Here is a 23055-nt window from a genome sequence, read left to right as displayed (position 1 = left end):
GAATGTGTTGGATCTAAAATTCTAATTTTTAGAGGTGTAACGTCCCCTGCATTTTTAAGGGACACAAGTGTAGTACTCAAAAATCTGGGTGAGTCAGAAAGGTATTCAAACCACTGAACACAAAAAATTTCAATTACTCAAAACAGCTGTGCTTGGAAGAGACAAGTACCTCCAGAGCTATATTCAAAAAAGCTGAACCTAGAACAAATGACCTATGGAGAAGAGAGATTTTGTTTCTCTGGTGTTTTTTTGTTTGTTTGTTTGTTTGATTGATTTTTTTTTTGGAGGGGGGGTGGGGTGGGATTGGTTATTTTTGTTTTTGTTTTTAAATAGGAAAGCATTTCAAGGAGGGAAATTTGGCAGAATTTTCTGAAGATTTTTGGATGCACTCTGAGAAGGCTTCATTCCCATCTCAGTTGCTTAAGATCATAGGTGCTTGGGGACCTCACCTGCCCATCTGATATTTTATAAATTACAAAGTTATCCCTGATGTGGTAGGAAGCTCATCAATAAATTGTCTTAGAAACTAGTAACAGAATCCAGTCAGATGAGAGTTTTGAAGATGCCTGCTCCCACAACAGCCAGAAGCCTGAAAAGTATTGCTCGGATCCTGTGTATTTAGACGAGATTTACACTTAGGTATTTATTGCATACATGTTCATGACTTCAAAAGAACTCAGCTGATCCATCAATGGAAGTTATTGGAAGCTATTGTCTTACTCAGCAGTTTTCCTATTGAAAATTCTTCTGTTGAAATCATTCACATATGGTACCGTGAGGCTAAAAAGCAAACTGGGGATGCAGTCTTGAAACTATTTGATTTTGTTGGAGAAAAGGATTGTGTTGATGTTCTGCATAAATATAAGGCTCTTTGTTTTGGCGCTGTCACATAAGGGCAGCAACGTTTATGCAACCAGTTTGGGAGAAGCCTGTTCTGCAGTATGATTTTGTTCAAAATTCTTGTGAGGGGATCTTTTATTATGTGGTCAAATTCGATGAAAGTTTGTAGTGGTGGCTCAAAACTACTACTTCCTGCTGCTGTCTATCAGACAGCTACTTAGAGAAAATGTCCTAACATCCATATAGTTTTGCATTCATCTTCAGTATCATTGAAACTCATTCCTGATATCCTAAATGTTTATTAATTATGTTTAATATGCAATGCTGTGAACAGATTAGTAACTCCTTTTCTGAATTAAAATAACAGATTGGAAGCAAAAATATAAGTATAGATTTATTAGAGAAGTTATCTAAAATACATTATTGTTTCCCTCTTTAAATTAGAGCATATATTATTTCAATGAAAAGATACTTTGTATTCTATGGTAATAACAATTTTTAAAGATAATACTTAATTTAGGACATTTTTAATTAAAAAATTCAACATACTACCATTAAGACATAATGTTGTTGATAGCATGGGTAAAAATGTAAAACGGTCTTAAAAATATTTACGTCAGTTGCTTAAAATCTAAATCTAATTCTCAATATTCATTTTACTTTTCTTCCTCTATATACTTTTTTTTTCCTAAAGCATATCTATATTCTGTATTCCTGTGCTTTTGACAAAGCTTCAAGTTATCATTAGTTATGTGTACTACCACACTTGTGGATGAGGTTTCTTAGAATGGCTTATTTTTCTATCACCATATGCTCTCCCAAACAGCCAATGTATTGTGATACCAAAGTTGTCAGTCACAGTAATTCATCAAAATGCACACAGCCCACCCCCAGGCTTCCCCCAGCCCCACACATAAAGAACCTATTCCTGTTTGGCCAAGACCTTTCACATTTCATTAGCTGGCATTTTAGATGCAGAGCAAAAGAAAGAATGGACCTGGGAGACAAGATGTTGCCAGGGCACACATGGCAAAGGTTTGATTTGTGCTTAGCAAAAAGGGTTCCTCACAAACACAGCAATTCCTAACACACTGAGTGCTGAGGTTACTGGAAGGAAGCTCTGACTTCTCTGCTCTTCAAAGGCTGACATGGGCGCCAGTTGTCCACCATGTGGCACACGGGCTCATTCTCAGCGTTGAAGCAAAGGCCACGGAGTTTGCACATCTGTGGAAAAAGGAACAAACATTCTCAAATGCATTCTTGTTTCAACAGGACTACCTGAACTATACACCAGAGGCCTGAGCCAGAGGTCCAACTCAAAGTTTCATTAGCACTAATGGTTTAGAGGTGACATCACCATCCATGTATCTCGGCACGTCATCCACACCATTTCCTGCTCGACACAGGCTCTCGTGGCAACAAAATATCCTAGAAAGAACTAAGGTGGCACAGAAAACAAAGACCTAGGGCACATGTTTTCTGAACTCTGTGCACAAAGAGCCGTTTGTCCTCAGTCTACATCTGAATTGAAACCCTTTCAGAGCCCTTTGAAAGTTGTAATGTTTCAGTTCTTTTGAAAGTTGAATTGCTTTGTCTGCTTGATATTTAAAAACAAACAAACAAAAAACCTTGTCCTTAGGTACAAATTAAAATAACCAAATTCATTCAAGATATCTTGATTTTCAAATACTGTGAGAAGGGAAACTGTTCCACATCAACAGGAGCATACTGCAAGGTCTTAGAGTAAGGTGCTTGTCCTAAAGTGAAATTGGTGTTTCCATAGTCTGCCATAATAAAAGCACCTTGATGTCTAAGTGAGCATCTCCAAAATTACTAAAAAGAAGACTGTGTCAAAATAAAACCTGCCCCAAATGTGATCTCACAAGCCAACTGGAACTGCTGACAGAAATATGTAGGAGGGATTTTGTATGAGTCAGACTCCAAGTCAGGCTTTCCTTTATTGAGCTAGGAAGACCCCAGGCAGTGACCAGCCCAGGAGGCCTTTACCTTCAGGACCCAACAGGAATGACGTTCAGAGCTCAGCCTCTACCAGGAACTGTCACTGCAGCAAATGATAATGGAGTCGTGTATACACAGAGTCCACTCATCCAGCTTTTATTTATCTTTAGAAAACCAATTCAACTTAAATCCAGTGTCAATACTCTGCTTTATGCTTTCTTGTTTTGATCAGTTTTGGAATGAAAAGGCAAGCTGCCACATGCACTGTTTTGATCTCAAATTCATCTTTGAAATGTCGATTGTAATATGGAGGGGTCTGTGTGGGAGAAACAAGTGGTATCGTTTACCACTTGTAGGTGGTGGAAGTAGGTGTAGTAGGAAAAACAATTCTATTTTGGTGAAAATGCTCCTGCCCTATAATAAAACCACATTTGCAAGCCTTGGATCATCAATACCAATAGTTTAAAATAATCAAACAGCGTCAACTTAAAAGTTGCAGTTTATTAATAGATTTCCAATAGTTCTTCCTTGTCATTTATCCTATCTTTTATCATGTTATATCCCAACAGATCAGTTGCACTTTTTTCATATCAGCTAAATAAAACTCCTAGAATTATGTGTATAGTTTTAGCATGGCTGCCATTCATAAAAGGGATTTAAAAGTTTGAAGGGTAAACTAAAGCCCTTCAGGGCTAGCTTATATTTATAGGCTCCAGATTCTATTTATATCTTCCAAGCACACAGATGCAAACCCGAGGATAGAATCTTGCCTCTATGTAATTTCATTAATGGATGGTGCAGAAAGCTAGGGCCAGGAGTGATTTAATCTGCATAAGCTCCTTCCCACTAGGAAGGTTCTATCCTCTTCAAGCTGCACAACAGAAAATGGGATTTTTTCAGACAGCAGACTTTGGAATCTGCAAGTTTTCTCTCTTCCAAACAAGGCAGTTTTGTTAGGATTGTCACAATTCTGCGTGGGATTTCCCAGTCTGTTCTGTGATGAATAGTCCTTGTAAAATGAGTTCTGTGTATCCTGGAAATGCTGGAAGATCTCAAAGATCTACAAACTAACTACAGATCTACAGTGTGTGACTGCAAATGCGGAATAAATGCTCTTCAGATGCGTGGTAAACCCAGTATTTTCAGGGCAAGTACAATCAGATAGGTAACTGCATGTACAGCAAATTTACTGATGCTCACAACGCATGCTAGACTTACTCTGCATGTGTAACCGGTCCTGTCATGCATCCTACACTTTTCCTAGATTTTTTTACCACATGGCAGCTCCAACCTGATTAAATTTCTAAAACTCCTCACATTTTGCCTGGACTGTGTCCAAATGGAGGACAACCTTACATTTTACGTCAACCTCTAATTCCACACATAGTAGAGCTTGCCAGAAGAGCATAACCAGCTCAGATATGCATTTTTGACATGTGACACTAGCTAATAGCCTGCATAGCTCTGCAGTAGCATAAACTGCTATTTCAAAGATCACTTGGACAGCTGAACCAAAGCAATCGATATCATACCAGTCGGTACACACCTATTGGCACAGTCCCCTGGAGACCTACCTGCTCAGGGCTGACAGTGATGGGCTCCTTCAGAACATGCCAGATCACACATTCAAGCAGTGGTGGAGTGGTCAGGGAGCCAGGGTATGTCCAATAGTCTCGACATGCAGGAAGCAGTCCAGTAGGGTCAAAGTTTGTGAAAGAAGCTTGCTTCCCCTACAATAAGGAAAGTAGGCAGGCTATTGTCAAGGGAGAGACAACATACACCCACCAAGCTTGTCATTGTAAAGTCATCTACAGAAGCTCCATGTTTGAAGGAAGGGAGAAATGGAGTTTAGCATACAGTGTTGAGTGCTTCTTACAGTACACTTGGAATTATGTACCGGGAGTCTGTACTTTCAGCACTATATTTCTTATTTTTAAGACTTTCAAGACATTTCAGCATTTCAAATGTTGAACTTATGGCCTTTTCCTTTACAGATATGATCTGTCCCTGCTTGAAGGAACAATGAGATTTCAGATACCATGGGCACTGCTCCTACTGGAAATACAGAAACTGGGAGACCTGTTGGACTGTCCGCTAAAGTAAATGGCAACATCCATTTATGTCACAGGGAGCCTGATGACAAAGATTTCAGTGTAGCCTTGTTCTTTACCTTTCCTGTCCACATTTATCATTGGCAAAGGCCTTAACCCACTATGAAGGTACCTACTTAATAAATAACTTTAGTTACTCATTACTCGGCTCATGAAGATCACATACATGCTTCATACTATTTAAAATGCAGAAAGGCTTTTTTTTTTCCTAAAGTTTTATTCTGATCAAAATTTGCATCTGGAAGATGAATCCTACCCTATAGGTTTAAATACAGATGAAATAACAGGAAATGTATTAATGGAGATAAAAAATGATCACCATTTCTAGTATTATCTGCCCTTTATCGTAATTAATTTGAATCTCTTTTGCATTTAGGATTACAGGAGCATCCATGCTGATGGCATGAAGGTTTATTTTACTCTCATAAATGCAATGGATTGGGAAAAAGTAAACTGATCCACTGGGAAGAAGTAAACTGATCCAGAAGTCCACTTTCTGGATCATACGGTTGTGACTGGTAGTGTCCAAGACAGCATATATTACCTTGGTTTGAATGGAGTTCAGAGCATCAACAACTTTCTGTATTTCAGGTTTGGCATTCCCTACCTGTAATAGAAACCACATGAAAAAAAAGTAACCATGCAATCTCATGACACCTTTAGTTTTATGTTAGAATTCTCAAGGAAACATTTTGTAGCACATTTTCATAGCACCATTTCATTACATAACAGGAGTATTACAGCAAAAGTGACTGAAACTGTCTCTAAAATCATGCCAGTTGACAGTCAGCACAAATGGGTCAGTCAAGGACACTGGACGGAATAAAGTTATTTTCTTTTACAGTATGTGGTCTATTTTTGGACTTGAGCTGTTCTTTTTTTCACAGAAGTCACCCTCATAATAGAAGGGTGAAGCCAGGACAGAGTGCACACTGCTGGGTCACAATCACCTTCTTCAATTAGCTGTGAAGACAATTCAGCTGAGAAAAAATGCTCTAGACGTTTAAGAATAGCAGTAAAAAGAAAATAGGTGCTTTTTAGGCTGGTCATACCACAGATTCATACATATATTACTGTGTCAGTTATGCATATCATCTTTCTCTGATAGGGTTACGGCAGTGTCACTGTCATGATGGAGGCTAGCATGCTGCTGGTTGGTTGCTACAGAGATGGATGGCAGTCATACTCCACTGTAGGTGTACAATTTTCATATGTACAGAAAACCAAGAATTTGGAGTACCATCTAGTCTGCTCTGGGCTTATGTGGTACAGCATAATGCAGTCTTATTCTGTATTTTAGGCTCTTGGGTCCACCTGGACCACTGAACATACTGGACTAATCCAAATAATATGAAAAAAAGTTTAACTAACCTTCATGAAGATGCCTACTACAGCCAAACCATCAGGATGTTTCACAGCTTCAGCAAATTTTCCATATTTTACATTCCAGTGAACAATATGAAGCTAGGAGCAAGAAAACAAGAAGCACTATGAAAATTAGATTCCATCCATAATACTTTACAAATGAGGATGCAGGGAAGTAATTTATTAAACATTAAGAGCAGATGGTGTTTTACTGCTGAGATTTAAAACTTTTGTGTACAGTTAAGAATTTGTTGAATCATTCATTAACTTTGAAGTTTCATTTATGCAAAGAGATTTCTGTCATGCATTTTACTTTGCTTCTGACTCTTATTCCCAGATGAGTTTTAAAGGCAAACTCTGGGCTGTATCTTTCTGCTTTTAGTCTGGTAAAATTCCTGTTATCTTCAGAATGAGTTCTTCCTGCATGCAGCCTGCAGGATTTTGATATAGTACTTTTGATGTAGCTGTGTATTCTGGAGTTCTTATCAACGCTGAAAGACATGATTGTCCAGTGTCAGGACAGAATAGACGTTAATTACAGATCTGACCTCCACTCTTGAGGTTTTTTTTTAAATACTATCCTGCCCTATCATGGAAAGTCTTTGAAAAGAGTATTAAAATAATCTCCAGGTCACGTTAGCCAGGATGTTCTTTTCTTTTTTATTTCAATGTTATTTCTAATTGAAGTACATCTGTTGTCTCCTCATATCTGCAACTCAAGTTGAGCAAGTAGTTATGGTACTGTGAACAGATGTGAGGCAATGGTGAGATTTTTTTGGAGAAGAAAAACTCCTATCAAAAAGCAGCAAAGCTGATAAATTTGTGGGGCCATTTCTTCTATCTATCAATGCAAATCACAGTTATGTTCAGTTCCTGAAGCAGCACTGTACCAAAATCTTTTATGGTAACCCCCCCAGTTTCTTGCCCTTTGAAGGTTTGTAGAGCTGCTGCTACCATGCTCATTACACCCAAAAAACTGGAAAGGCAAAGCATGTCCTACCTCTGCATCATACTTCACACCATCCACAGTGTGCTCAGACCCTTGGCCCTCACAGGATCCCCAGTGAATGTGAAACTGCACCAGCCGGTAGACTCCATCCAGTGCTCCCCCTTGCAGCACTGCAAAGCAAAGGGACTCTGTTAGCATCTCCCGTAACCTTTGCTGTCAGGTCTCACTTCAAAGAGGAACATCCATCTCAAGTCTTCCGAGTGAATTACAGTTTATTGCTCTGCATGCTGCCATGCTACTCCAGATCATCTTCAATGGCACATTGCTGCAAAAAGCCAAAATCAGTAATAAACATATAAAAACATAAGTGACTTTATAGTGAGTCTCATCAGCAATTTAATAGGCATGCTAATATTACAAGTGACGAGGGAAGAGCTAAGGATGTAACTTTTCTGTCACCAAAGAAAAAATCCAAGGAAAGGTCCAAAGACTAGCCATTGTAAGTGCCCTACATAGAGTTATTTTATGAAAGCACAGCTGAAGACCAAATCATCTTTTACTTACTAATGTACTTGGTTCCTTTATTTTGGACACTTTATCCATTTAGGCAAATCCTGCAAATCCTGTGGTGAATTGGATTGAGTAAAAAGCTTTTGGCTCCAAATTAAACCCTCACACCTGTTAGCTGTGGGACGCAGCAAGGTAAAGCACTGGGCACAGTGCAAGGAATTGCAGAGATGTGACTTTGAAATCTCTCGTCCATCCCATCTTTTACTCCTCAAGAGTGAGTTTAAAAAATGGTGCTGGGAATGGCAACACCTGCAGAGGCCAATTTTTTAAAATAGGGTTTGGAAATAAAGCATTAACTTATGCTCTCCATGGTTTGACATTATTCCTGCTACATGACTGAGGTAAGTGGAGTGCCCAGCCACACATTCAGTTATACAGGAGCAAGTTCCCCTGGGCACCTACGCTTGTTAGTTTTAACCTTCTACTTAAAACTGTAACCACCACCATTATGATATGCAGGATCAAGCCCCATTTCTGCCAAATGCTCAAGGCACAGACAATGTCTCCTCCAGTGCAGCATAAAGCACAAAACAATAGCAAATAGTTCTGTTCAATAGAGCTATTTATCTAAGTTATTGGAGCAAGGTCTCACAGTGGTTTGTGCTTTTTCTAAGTCTCAAAATCACAAATAAATCTTTAAGGAATTAATATTTTAAAAATCAAAAATACTTTTAAAACGTCATTTGAAGTGCTGTATATATTACAGATCAATTTCTCTTTCAATATAGAAAGTAAATTTATAAATAAGAGTGACAGAAGAGTGTTGACATCAGTTATTACATGTAAGTGTGTTCTGTTTACGTGCCACAAACAAAATGGTTCTGTGGAGTAAAGATGCTTGCCTCTCAGTTTGCAATTAGTCTAGACATGTAAGTATCACAAGTGCATGTGTGAAAATATACACCAAATGCAGATAGGAAAAGGTCACTGTCTGTTCAGGTTTGAATAATTCTGATTATACGCAAGCATGGACAAACATGCCCATGGATACTTGGCAATGGGGGAGCTCAAAGTGGTGAGAAGGATTTGACTAAAAATCTGGAATACAGGAAAATTAAACGTAAGATGTAATGAAACACATTAGTTTCCACTTGTGTGCATTACACATGCAAAATTTGTTTCAGTGGACAAATTTAGCATTTGCCTGGGGCTCCATCTTTGGCAAATACATTTAGAAGTCTGCCAACATGCATTTCTGTTTGAAAAATGTGAATATATGTTCCAATGCAGTCCTTGTAATTTCAGATACTGTAGCCAACGCTGAACAGCCAGCAGACCAAGAGTTACCTACCTACCGCCAAGCTATGTGATACGAAGAGGAATGGCTACTTAAAGTAATTGAATAGCCACACCTTTTATTCTACTTTTGTGTTTCTGCATGTGCTAATTGCCAAGAAGCATAACTGATTCAAACACAGTACTACAAATCAGAACAGGTGTTTTTTTGTTGTTGTTGTCTTTGTGTTTTTGTTTTTTTTTTTTTTCAGAATGGCTACTGTGAATGTGTGTTAGTTCCGTTTTAAAATGAAGCAATCAGTTGCTATGTCTTTACAGATGCAAAATCATTTAATCCACTCAATATCATGTTTCATTTAAAGACAATGCCATGGAGTTTCAGTGTTTCAGCTTCAGTTCCTTTGGCTAATGGACTTGTGGCTTGTTGCAGATACAAATGGACCGAGGTTTCACCATTCCCAAACCTCCAAAAGCACTAGCGCAGCACAGGTTAATCTGCCATTATTAATCGATGGAAAGCATGCTGAAGAGCAGAACCATGCAATCGTCTTAAATCCATTTGCAGTGTTATTTCTACATAAAGTTTGCTGTAGTTTCATAAAACTCAAAGGATGCACAAAAATCTCTTTGCAGTTTTTGCTTACTTTTCTCATTCTGTGGTTCTCAAATCCAGCACTAGCTTATTTTGACTCACAGCAGAGCATTCAAAGAAAGTAATAATTAGATTAGTGGAAATGAATACAAATTCAGCAGGCTTAATTACACAACAGCTCTTCTTGTTCTACCCTCCATTAAGCAGTTATTATTTTTCCTTAATATTTTCCAGCCTTTCCAAGGAAGTAAAATTCAAACTTAAAATGCAAAGTAGAAATGTTGGAACTTCGTTTTTTTTTTTCCAGTGCAAGCATTTTTAACCGTGAATAAATGCTACCAGCTTTTGGAAAGCAAAACCTCCTCAAGAACCTGAGCAGCATCTGGGAACTTTCCTATCCCTGTCTCATGTGACACTAACACCAGTTCAGGCCCCACTGAAGACAGATGTCCAACCTTTCCATCCCCTTTTTTGAGGGATGGGAAAAATGTGATCCATAGTTGAGCCCCTGAGCATTAGCTTCTTCCTTTTGAAATCAGTACTACTCAAAACCATCCTGGAAATACGTATGTAGCTATGCTCCCTTTTGTTATATAGCATAGCTTCAGATGCAGAGCGAAGACAGCACCAGCCGACCTGGAAAGCATGTTCTTTTCTTACAGATTCATCATTGTCAACAAAATCTACATCAGTAACCTGGTCTCCACAGACATAACAGCAATACAAGAGGTAACAGCTTGAAAATGCAACTTTTCTTCCATTTGACAGTTATTTGAAATGGTGCAGTGACATAAATTTGGAGCCAATTTGCTTAGATTAAGAAATAGTAACTATGATTTCAACCTTCTACCAATTACTGAAGAAATTATGCTAGTAACATCCAGCAATTATATTGCACTGTTATTAAATGATCTCATAACATAATCTAAATTAGGTGAAAATAAGTATTAGCAGAGCTAATTCGGGAAGTTAAACAACCACATGAACTGTGCTATTAATGTCTGTGGGGTTTCTTGGATAAAGGTGAACTATGTCTGTCTCCATTACGTGGTCATAGGATATTGGACATGCACAGAAATCAAGGGGGCATTGTGCTGCACCTGGGGCAGCTGTTTGCTGAGGCCACACAATTTCAATGTTGTGCTTAAAGGCGAGACACTGGGTAGTTACCTTTCCCATGTAGAACAGGATGGCTTTGTATAAAAACACTGCAAATTGCTTCTCTCTCTCTTTTTTCTTTTTTTCCCAGGAAGTGGCAGCAGCCACATGTTAAGTTTTGCAGGAATACTGTGGAATTACTGTTGCTGTAGTTACCTCCCTGTGTAGGGATGTAACAGGACAGGAGACTAATAAATCTCATTAAGGCAATAAACTTGTCAAAGGGGTAATCTAAATGGCTGAACTACAAGATTGTTTCATGAGTCAGAATGAATTCCCTCCTACTGTACAGTTTAGTGTAATAAGAAAAAATGCTACGCTGAAATTTGTCATTCTGAGAAAATACAGAATGAGAAAATGTTCTTCACATGGAAATCATTGATGACAAAATTTCTTCCACTAAAGCATGATGGATGTCCAGAGCTCAAAACTTAAGAAATTAAGCTCTAATTGAGATACCATGAAACAAGAACATAGCAGCAGGACAGTTACAACATCTACCTTTGAGAACAACCCACTTGCAAACACACTGCTTTGGTAAAAAGAAAGCCATGGCTTTGTACCAGCCTACAATACATGTGCACATGTATATGGCTTTGTATGTAGGTGCTCACATAAATACATGCACAGCATATACATTATTGTTAATGTTCTGTAGGCATTTGTGTATTTGCAGACATCTGTACGCTAGAAAACAGACCCTGCAGAGATAAAGTGGAAGCAGCACTACTTGAGAAAAAAATAATCTTGAGCACCATGCACTATAAATGGCATAAAAAAGGCTCTAATGAGGATGCTCAGGGATTAGCCTTGTGTTCTTATGCAAGGATGGGCTTCCCCATCTGACAGACTGAAGAGTTCAGTTGGGGTGAGCTGTCACTTCTGTGAAACATGGAGTGTAGAACATCACATTTTGTCAGATGTTTCCTTCTTTACATTATCTCTTTCAAACATTCCTCCCAGGACACTATATCATGGCAAGCACGAGAGTAAGACAGGACGTAACTGTAGGGATCATGTTTGCAGATACATCTGTAACGTGTTTCACCAAGAGAAAACCTATGTAATTGGTATCTCCTAAAAAAAACCCTGCTCTGACCTTGCTAGAGGGTTAGTCTGATAAGGCAGCAGGGATGTTCCAGAGAGATAGACCAGAATGAAACATCTGCCAAAACGTAGCAGGGCTGCATACATGTGTATCAGCAGCTGCTCAGTGATTTCGATTCACCCCAGCTGAACTACTTCCTACAGGCTGGGTAGCAGCCAGACAGACTCTGACCTGCTTAAGCATCCAAAGGCATTTACGTTCTTGTCTTTCCTCCTCATCCCTTCAGGTCTTTCCAAAAGGCCCCTTGTGTGCGTGATTCAAAGAGATAGATATGTGGGAAAGTCTGTGGTACATCTAAGTGTAAATGTGTTTGTGTGCACCTAAACGTTTGTGCATACACACCTACGTAAATGTAAACGTCCACTTACTACTTATAGTGAATTAAGGAGTAGTGGCAAGACAAGTTGCTATTTGTGCATTTACAGATGCAGCTTGTGAATATTAAACATGACACAAAAATTAGATGGTATGTTAATAATCTGTTCACATAATATGATGTATTTATTGTTCCTAGTACAGGAAGGGTACAATTCAGTATTCACTTCCGTCAACCACAGCAAAATCCACTGCTCCCTGGGACCAGTGGAATTTATTTCTGATATCATCTCATAAATGGAGATTTTTGCGTGAGTCATAAGGTGCTGTAACGACTCCTTGATCAGCGTTCAGTCCTCACCTGTCACCCCTTATGAGCTGACAATGACTTCAAAAGTACTGAGTTGGAAGCATTAAGATTCTCTTAAGAGTAACAATTTACTTAATATCTGATGGCAGTAACTGTAACACTTATCTCAGAGGTTGCTTACAGTATTGGAAATTTTGTATTGACACAGTGCTCTTACTACTTTGAGGTGTAACAAAGGATGGATGAACTCAAGGAAGGTGAGCATGGCCTCTGGGCACTCAGCAGTCCCCCTTTACTCAGCTTCTAACAGTTAACTGGTTTCTCCTGGTTTTGCACAGAAACACCTCTAGAGGAGTCATATGGAAGAAGTGAAGGAAGTTGCCAGGATACCTATATGCACAAGCCATGTCAAATTTCTGCTCAAAAGTGTTTTTATTTATTTATTTTTTTTTTAATGGTATAAGTCAAGAAGGGCACTTTTGAGCTCTGTAAAGAAATGAAGTCCTGAATCCAGCAGGGCTGACCTCAAGCCCTCTCATCTTCCTTTTCAGTTCCTTGAAGCACCAGTGCTATACTCAAGTCACCTGCTTGCTGAGGCTTTGCAGCTTCTAGCAATACTAGTTGAACAGAGAATGCCTTAATGATCACACATCTTCTGGGACCTCTGACTTCCTAGTCAAGCAGTGCACAAAAATACTTGCAACACACAAGCAGCTGTCTGAAAACAGTCCCCTAGAGCTATAAGCAATCGGTTCCCTGATTTATGATTCAGATGGGTTAGGACATTGCTTAGCCCACATTTTATTCTGGAGCTTCAACCTGTGACTGTACACCAATAATGTGCAATATTATTCTGGTGTGGATAATGTTGCATCTTCAGAGCTGGGAAGCCTAAAAATAGACCAGTGGCAGTGACTGATTAAAAGTTCTGCCTTAAAGGCAGCACACCTGCGTGTTTTTTCCTCAGTCTACCCGCTGTGGTGGAAGCATAGGAAAAGAGCACCAGTGGCACAACTTTCAGTGTACCTCACTGCCAACCAAGCAGCGCTACTGCACTGACTGTTGAACTCAAATACAACAAAATGGATTGCTCTGTCTACAGTGAGTCAAAATCCAAGACAGTTAAGTGTCCTCATTAATATTGCCCATTATAGGAAGAATTGGGTAATTGATTACAACTACTGAGAGTCTCTCTAGGGGTGCTGGTACCAAGGTCAATAGTGTTTCACTTCCCTAGGTCTCCTCATAATTGTAAGGTTCCACCATGACTGCATTTCCGTAAAAATGTATTATGATTTACTTGGGACTCTCATGGATTTCAGTATTATCTCTATCTAGCTCAGCAGCAAGAAAGGAAGAGGAAACAAGTAAGAGTAGTCCACATGTGAAAATGACTACTACATTTAGTAATGTCTTTAGAGGCTTACACCATAGTTGCAATGAACTTCTGTCAGGTTCTACAACTAAGATATGATATTTTAATATTTTTGTTACAAAGTAACTTTTGATTGACTTCTTCCTTTCATAAGATCAAACACAAGATCAGAAAATACAGAATACAGAGCTTACTCCTGTGAGCATTTCCCACTTGTATGTCAGGTTTTAGGTGAATTCTGAGAAGTTTTCCACAGAACTTACTCTGAGAGCAAGTTATATGTATGTTACACAAGTGCTTTTATGCTCGAGGCTTTCTTGAGCAAAGTCACTTCCTGTGGTTTTACAGCTCTGAGAAGTTGCCATTTGTTTCTATCTTTTACAGTGAGTAAAGTGATACAGACTACAATATAAAGTGTTTAATATCATTAAGTAGGTACCCTGAATGAGACAACTCTCTCCTTTGCCATAAAGCTTTTAAAATAAGTTGCATTATTATAGTTCAGTGGTTATCAGCACCATTTGCTTGACACATATGTCAATGGCCAAGTCCCAGAACACAAGAGTGGACAGGCCTAAATTTGTACTTTTATTCCTAGCAACACTTACCATATAGAATTTTTGCTTTTATTTAAAATTATAGAAGTTTTAATCACAAATGCCTGCAAATACTTGAATTTTCACACTTATTACAAGACAATGGACATGAGATTTAAGAAAGCAACTGCAAGAGCAGAAGGAGAAGAGAAACTAAGTAACAACTGAAGGCAGAAGTTCACTATTTTTCTACATACAAGCCCAAAAAACATTCCAAAACACTGCACGGAAACATGATAGAAGACATTATTTTAACTAAGAGAAAATCATGGAATTTCAGTAAATAAAAATGTTTAAAAAGGGCAATACTGATTTGTCAGTTTACTTTCCGTACACCATTTCTATCAACTAGCAGCTGTGAAATATGAAGGGAATACACTTCAGGAACTGACTTAGGCTTTAGAACTGTATTCTGGAATATAACAGCTGTCACATAAGCCATGAAATTCAAAGGTTGTACTATAAGAACTGAAATAGAAGGTTGGTGTGTAATTGCTTAGGAATAGGGATTTTTTTAAAGCATGCTTAGTAACATCTAAGGGTATCTAAGAGAATTAACAAGAAAGTAGAACAAAGTCAGGTTCTAAAGCTATCACAATGATTTTAACATTTTATTTTTCAAACATCTTTGTAAAGGAAAATTTTATAGGTCATAGGGATAGTTAATTGTAAACTGCATCAAGAGCTACATCTATAGAGCTCCACTTATTAGTAAAGATCTTCTAAAAGGGCAGAGAGGAACACATCTTCTATGAAGATGCATTAGTCGCATAAATTGCACACAATCTTTTGTATAAAAAAGTTTTTTTTTTTTTTTTACATCCTTATGCCAAAATATATAGAAGGGATATTTTGAGAAGTACAATTTTTTACCTTTTAAACTTTCTATTTCTCATTGATACAAACAGAAGCTACAGGCTACATACTTGTATGTACAAATGTAATATATACACAAACTTTATTTTGGGGGGGGGAAAATATTCTATACAAAAACTCTTGAATATTCTGGTATCTCCTTGATTTTAACTTGTGATCAACAATATTCAAAGTATTTTCTAAATCAAAGAAATAAGTAACAACTATTTTCAGGGATTTTTATCCAAACACATTTTAGCTTTCTTGCCTATTTTACTATACCATTACTACCTGTCCTTTTCATTACAAGAACTAATTTTGCATACCCTGAAGAGAAGTCTTCAAAAAGACATTAAATACACAGAACTGCTGTTCATTTTACTTTAGTGTCGTTAGTTATGTGCCTGAATATTCTTAATGAATGGATCTACTTCTTTGCGTGCTATTACTCAAGTGTTGAAGATTATACACAAACAATGATCTTATTACTTCATTTTATGCCTACTACCACAGATAATTCCTTACAGCATACAGGACAGCTCATGGAAGCAAGCACTATAGCCTATCGGAAGTATTTACAGGATTTTGTCCCATTGTTTTCTGTAAAATATAACAGAACATAACATACTTTCACGTAATTTCTCATTGTGACTGTTGTTGAATGTCTAACCAAGAATTTGAGAGATCATTGTACTGTTAGTCTCAAAATTCAGAAATTGGAGTGAATCAAGCACAGTCAAGTCAAAGACAGCTTTATTTTCTGTAAAGAAAGTAGGTTACCTAGTTAACTGCATACAAATGAAGCCAATAAGTGTGCTGCCAGTTACATTTTATGCACTGTAATTGTCAATAGGAAGTGTGATATTGAAGGATCCACCCTTACCTGGATTCACAGAGTTATGTTTAATGTTGTTTTTCTTTTTAAATACTCATCAGTTTCTGATTCACTAATAGAACTACTGAGAATATTTCTACTTGCAGCTCCTATCCTCCCACTCTGAAAGCTGTGTCACCGCCTATCTGTCAGAGGATCCCTGTCACAGATGTTCTGGTTCTGCACTGACTTTTCTCATAAAGAGCATTCTTCCTACAGACATTTCTTTAATACAAGTTTCTGCCATTTTTTTCCTCCCAAGTTGCCAAATACAAATTAATTTTCACTGTCATTCCAAATCTATACATGCACAAAGTGACCAAGTAATAGTTTTGTTATACTATGAGGACCTGAACCTGCTTCCTTTGGGCTCAGTGAGAGCAGGATGACTGTGAGGGCAGACTTGCATGGACTTAGTGAAAAGAAGAATCCATTTTTTGTACTTTGTATCATTTACCTTATTCCTCCCAACACTGCTAAAAGGCATGTGCTTTAACTTCAGTTCCTCAGTACTTCAGAAAAAATAAACACTAAGTCAGAACCCCTTTTTGCTTTTTTTAAATATACAGATATTAATGTGGATGTTCTGAATAAGTTATATAGAGACCTATGTGTATCTATACAACCGAAGCACTGATGACCAGCTAACACTGTTCAGTATAAAGATCATAACACACAAAGTCAAATTCTCAGTGCAGTGCTGAATGTCTGTTATACCCTTGTATCACATTATCTGGAAAAAAAAAAAAAAAAAGTTTTGTAGGCATGGTTAATTTGTTTTCAGCACCATTCCCTAACTGACATTGCCAAGAAAGTGTTTAGCAAAACAGGGCATTTGCTCAAGCAAGTTAAATCGGGCAGTGTCTAGAGAAGGCACTGACTACAATGGGATTGTTTTTGCTGTCTAAATTAAAAATAGAGGCACATTCACTGTAGCAGCGTGACAATTTCTGCAAGTTCAGCCAGCTGAAAAACTACAACTGTGGACACCCTGCAAAACCCTTGTTGCAACTGTGCCTTAGATTTCATTTGTCCATCAATGTGGCCATTCCTTTCAGTAATGTTGCCAAAAGGTTTTCAGGATTCCATGCTTAATTTCATTCACCCTACAGAAAAATGAACCATAAGACACTGTGGAAAGACTGCCTCCTAGTAAACTTTGTAGGAATGTGTCATATACATATTAACTTTATCGAGAAAGCCCAGAGTCAAGAAATGCCAGGGGTAATGCTTGTTTGAGTTACAGAAGAACATAGAGGTATTTTCTAATCATTCTTCTGTTTCTGTACTAACCTGGGAGCATATTGGCTTCAGAAATGTGAAATAATATTTTGATAACCAAAGAAACTATTTCCAAACTATTTCTACTTCAAGTTGTTAACTGTATTCCTCTGTTATTCTATGGCCTGTTTCTTCCTATGATGTATTTTGCCTTTTTAACCATTTGGTTGGTAGCTTATGATGAGCTATGCCTAATACTGTTATTGTCAAATAATCTTTTTTTTTTTTTAGCCCTGCACATCCATGCCTCTATCCAAATATTTCTCACTTAAACAAAAAGGAAGCAATTCACTTCTCTGGAGTTTAAAGCAGGGAAGCTCAAAACCACCAAGACAGACTTAGTTTTCTTCCAACAGGAGTTCAGTTTTCTTGCAGTGCAGGATGCTGAATCCTTAAGGGTTGAATCCTGACCTTGGTACCTTTTTGCCTTTGAAAAAAACCTTGTGGCCTCAGTAGGTATTTTAGTTTTAGCATTAGGAGCAGCGTTAGTGGCAGTTTCTCCCATCCCTACTCCTACACACACAAAGATGAGGTCTCACCTGACTTGTCGGAAGAGTCGTCGAACTCCACGTTGAAGGAGTGCCCGTTGTTGACGATGTTTTTGGCAGTGCCGGCATCGTAACTGAAGCTGAGAGGCTTCAGAGAGGCGTCGTACCTGGCGGACTTGCTGCTGATAGCGATGGGCGACTGGCGCTCTCCATTGGCGATGGGGAAGTGTTCGTGCCAGTGCGCGGGTCCTGCGGGACAGCACAAAGCGGCTCGGTGGGCACAGCCGCAAAGCCCAGGGGATGCAGGGGACACCCACACTCGGACAAACCTCAGCGCTCTAACAACGCACTAACTGGGGGGGTGCTCGCAAGGCATGTGAGGGGAAATCCCACCTGGGGACCAAGGCGGGGACCTGACAGCCCCCGAGCCTCGGAGGGAGAAGCCGGGGTCTTACCAGGGCGCCCTTGCAGAGCCCCCCCAGGTACACAAGCACGGGCACGGCGCTCGGAGCCTTGAGGATGCTCCAGGCCAACCGCGGGGCGCGCTTGGCTCGCTGCCCGAGCGCAGGTGGCATCTCAAGGTTAAAAGAGAAAATTTAAAAAAAAAAAAAAAAAAAAAAAAAAAAAAAAAAAAAAAAAAAGCGCTCGCTGCCGCTCGGGGAGGCAGGTACCAGCCCAGCGGGACGGCCGCGGCTCACTCACCGTCGTGACTGCCGTATCCCCAGTGGTGGGACATGGTGCCCCCGGGCCGGCTCGGTGCGCCCAGGCTGCCGCAGCGCCGTGCGGGCGGCGGGGCGCTCAGGGGCTTTTATAGGCTCCCGCCAACTCCATGCCCTTCTCCGCGGCCGGAGGAAAGGGGTGGGGAGCGCGGGCGGGGGCGGAGGGAGACCGGGCTCGGGGGCGGAGAGAGCGGGCCCCTTATAATCCGCACCCGCGGAGCTGCGCCGGGCCCGGCCCGGTACGGCCCGGCTCGGCCGGGAGCACCCCGGCTCGGCCCGAGGCAGCGCGGGGCCGCCGAGCCCCGCATGGCGCCCGCACCTGCGGGGACCTGCGGGGAGCCCGCCCGCGCCTGGCCGCGGCCTTGCGAGGGGTCCGGGGCACCGGGAGCGGCACCGGGAGCCGGAGCGTGCCCCTGTGTGCCTTCCCGTGCCTCTCCGTGCCCGGCCCGCGGCCCCCTGCTGCTCCCTGCCGGGGGCTGAGGGAAGGGCGGCGCGGGCGGCTGCGGCCGCTGGGGGGGGACACAGGGACACGCGGTAGTGGCCCTACCGTGTGGGGGCCCTGCCGCGCTGCCCGGCTTGTCGCCTCCTCGGTGCCGGCTGTGGAAGGGGTTGCCGGGGTTTGGAGCGGTGGTGCCGTTCGGGAGGAAGGAGGGAGGTGTTGACTCTTACTTGAGAGAGTGTTTTCTTTTGTCGTGGTATTCGGGGAAGGCAGGTAGAGCTGCGCGTATGCTCAGTTCCTGGTGTGTAGGAAATACCGGCTTGGTGTGAGAGGGGTTCAGGCACCGCTCCCACGGATGGACGTGTGAGAGGATTGAGCAATGCATATTTTAAATGGTTTTATGTTGCTCAACGCTGCCTTGTTTTATCGGGTACTGGAAGGATCAGACCTCGGCAGCCCCTTACAGCCGACTATGTCTCGTCCTGTGCCGAGTCTCACTCCTGCGCTGCAGCGAGGTGAAGCAACTTGTACACGAGTGGGGCTGCCGGCGATCCTTCACGCATGCTTTTCAGTGTCCTCCTCCTCTGACAATTTCTATTTATTTATTTATTGTATGGGAGCAACATTGGAAATCTTACTTTATTCCCTTTTCTCATTAAGACAGTTTATCGAAATATGTTTTTATTTGTATTGTGTTGTGATTCAGCCATGCATGGGATCCGAATCCTGTTGTCAGTTAGGTCACTGTAAATCCAGAATAACACCCCCAGAATGCCTCCATCACTTACATTCAGCATTATAAGATGTGCGTCATTTGTTTTTATATGTTAAGAAGGGGGAAAAAAAAGTCTGCTCATACAATGTGGTTACTGTTGCTAATAGCAAAAGCTACCAGATGGGAAATTCCATATAAAAATTAAAGGCATTTCTCAGACCTCTTCGAGTATAAGCAGAAAATATTTAAAGCTTATTAGTGATTAACACAGTGTGTGTCCTCTAACATTTGCATTTGTCTATTCAAGATGATTTAGAAACTGCAAAATGGAAATGTGAAGGCAAAACTGTATACACAAAAGTTATTTAGAAGCGGCTGTGGTGTATGTGACGTAGAATAGCAAATAGAAATGCATGCTAGAAACTGTATGGAAAGCCTTGTTTACTCGTTACAGACCCTTTTCTGTCAGTCACATTCTAAATCTGCTCACTATGCTGTCCAAGTATATCAGCAATCTCTCATAAACACACTCACACGCAAACCCATACAGGTAAGAATCCTTGAAGAATGAAACAGAAACTATCCATTTATGCTGTAGGAAGGAATAAGATTTCTGTATATTTCAGAAGGCTTCCTTCCATTTAATCTTGGTACAAAAAAAATCAGTTCAGCCTGATTCCTCTGCACTCTTGTATGTCAAGTTTCTACTGACGTCAAAGGTAGCACCAGATAAAGAACAAGTACAGGATTAAGCACGACATGATGTTTGGGATGGTTGGCTTCCTCAAAGACCGACACAGGGAGGCACATCTCTTACCAGGGAGGTGGAAATCACCAGCACCACCAAGGGACTAGGATTTTAATTATATTAATCTTCATCACATTATTTCTATCAGTAGGTATGTGGTATGTGCTGAGCACACAAACACCCATCCACAAATAGAAAGTCAGATATCAAATTTCTTTGGTCATTCAGCACGGTTAGTACTTGCAGGCTTGCACCCATGCCAGGAAGCTGCTACTGAGAGCCTGGCGTTGACTTGGGCTTGTGGATTCCAGCCTCTCTCTCCCGTCTACTGCCTGCATCAGACTCCTCTATGAGTAAGGTTTCATGGCAATGCCTCAAAGAGTGCCTCAAAGAAAGCCATAGGGTAGCCCTGAGTGAAGAAGCTGGGTGCTGGAAACAGAATAGTCAAGATGATACTGATGAAGCTGCTTAGCGGTGACAAGAAGTGAGGTGTATTAGCAACAGCAAAAGGACGAAATATACATAAATATACATCAGCACAGTACCTGCGCTAGCTCAAACATCTCACACAAATCTACAGGATGCTTCATAAACCTGCCCCTGTGCCACAGTTCTGCTGAAATCCGTGGAATGACGCATACCAGTAAGGCCTACTTGCACATACAGAATGTGTAGGAGCAGTTCCTAAAGCAAATGTTCACAAATCCTGTGGTGATAGAAGCATTATAAATACATTTCAAGCAATACAAATACAGCGAACAGATTATCTAATTAATGTAGCCTTTTAATTACTCACGACTCTGACATTAACATTTTGAGTAGAAAAGATGTCATCTTGTCCCCGGTTTCTGTCATGACTGATACCATTGTCAACAATTACTGTGTGCATTTGTTCCTTTGTTTAGAGCAATCCCCACACACTGTGGAAGTTTTCAGACACTAATAAAAACATATTTTTCTTCATCTCTCTTGTGTTTCTTAGAGCATACCTGAATATGGTAAACAAACATTTGTAGATATCATGGTACTTTAGAATCACACCAGTAAATGCAAACAGGAGCTGCATCAATAGTTTCCATAAATGCGAACTTTTCACTCAGGTACCTGCACACCATTTATGGTACTTGTTCTTGGGCAAAGGACAACACAAAGCCTATACATCGCTTCAGTCCCATCTGAATCCTGCTTTGAAAGCTTTTTTGTCACAATGCGGTTGTTGACCCTGAGCACAGGCAGGAATGCATCCTGTTTGTCTACGATATATGGTGTTTCCTGAAATACATTTTTGAGATTATTATGATTATTATTGTGGAAGCACTGCAAATGTCAGTACAGATGGAAAAGTGGCACAGGCCTTTCCATATCAAAGCTTTCTTCTCTTTTATAGTCAATTGCTAACTCCTGTCAGTATTCTGAGTGCAGGAGTAGCCATGAAAAACATGCACCAACCTCCAGAATGGTTTCAGCAGAAGTGCATGCCATGATCATGTTGTAAATCCACCTTCTAATTTTCATAGTAGATTTTCAACTCCCTGAAAATCTACTTACATATATTTATATATATGACATCCATGTCTCTGTTCAGTGCTGAGTAAGATCCAGAAGAATCCTGCAACATTCTGATTCATGCCAGCTATTCTGTGAAAGTTATATGAAATTACGGAAGTTAAGCTAATATTTGGTCCTTCACTAAGGTCAGGTTGGGGGAAGCTCTTCATTGTATTACAAAAATGATCCTTTACTAGTAATTTCTAATGAGATAATTAATGTACGTATCAACATTGCAAGCATCATGACATATCAGTGTAGTAAGAAAAGACTGCCTGCCTCCGCTGACTTCTGGCTATTACTGATACAGGCAACGTTGAAATACGCATTTAAGTAATGTAGTATATGAAAATGAACAAGCTTGACTACATAAATAAGCTCAGTTTCCAGACTAAAGCTATCTGTCATGATTCAATGACATTACATCCACTTGGTAAAGCCCTATGCAGTGTAAATCTGATGCCAACAAAGGCATTTTGTTATTGGCTTTAGCTAAGTCCCATAACTTCAGGGAAATATTTGTGTACACACCTTCTCATTCCAGACTAATATGCTCACCATGTTCCTTGATGTTTTGAACCGTCTTACCACCTGGCCTTTACTTGTCTTCTCTTTGCAGTTCCAGATTTATTTTCTTGTTCATGTGCTATCGGGCCTTCCTCTTTACACGTGGATGTGTCAGTAGTCATCATCCTGACCTCTTACCTGTGTATCTTTTTACAAATACGCTCCATTAGTCTTGCAAAGTGCCTTCATGTGACTTCTGCAATTAAAATTGTAGCAACTTGTAGCAACTCTCGCTGGAAGTCGTTGTTACAGGTTGTACATAAAAGTATTGTGAAGGAAATTGCACCAGAAGTTCACCAGCTTGACTTAGTACAATACTGCACAATGAGTTTAAAAT

The 23055-nt window shown here is 40.2% G+C and overlaps 1 protein-coding gene across 1 annotated transcript; it reads right to left on the bottom strand.

The window, feature by feature from the left end:
• Positions 1 to 1223: 1223 nt before the first annotated feature.
• LOC121064569 (carbonic anhydrase 2) lies at positions 1224 to 19053 on the bottom strand. The gene is made up of 7 exons (XM_040546249.1): positions 18685 to 19053; positions 18034 to 18231; positions 7276 to 7394; positions 6282 to 6374; positions 5455 to 5517; positions 4374 to 4529; positions 1224 to 2064 (listed from the first exon to the last, which is right to left on the bottom strand). The coding sequence occupies exons 1-7, from the start codon at positions 18716 to 18718 to the stop codon at positions 1945 to 1947; spliced, it is 783 nt and encodes a 260-aa protein (XP_040402183.1). The 5' UTR covers positions 18719 to 19053; the 3' UTR covers positions 1224 to 1944.
• Positions 19054 to 23055: the final 4002 nt, after the last annotated feature.

Source organism: Cygnus olor, chromosome 2 (genome assembly GCF_009769625.2).
Source record: "Cygnus olor isolate bCygOlo1 chromosome 2, bCygOlo1.pri.v2, whole genome shotgun sequence".
Taxonomy (NCBI): Eukaryota; Metazoa; Chordata; class Aves; order Anseriformes; family Anatidae; genus Cygnus; species Cygnus olor.
The sequence above is the reverse complement of the archived record's forward strand: the minus strand, read 5'-3'. Positions and strand labels throughout refer to the sequence as shown.

What these genes read in the sequence shown, in the direction of transcription:
- LOC121064569 (XM_040546249.1), bottom strand. Translation starts at nt 18,718, where the DNA reads ATGTCCCACCACTGGGGATACGGCAGTCACGACG. An exon ending in CGACTCTTCCGACAAGTCAG is followed by an intron (nt 7,395 to 18,033) that starts GTGAGACCTCAT and finishes TTTGCTTTGCAG; the next exon opens with TGCTGCAAGGGGGAGCACTG. An exon ending in TGAACTCCATTCAAACCAAG is followed by an intron (nt 4,530 to 5,454) that starts GTAATATATGCT and finishes TCCTTATTGTAG; the next exon opens with GGGAAGCAAGCTTCTTTCAC.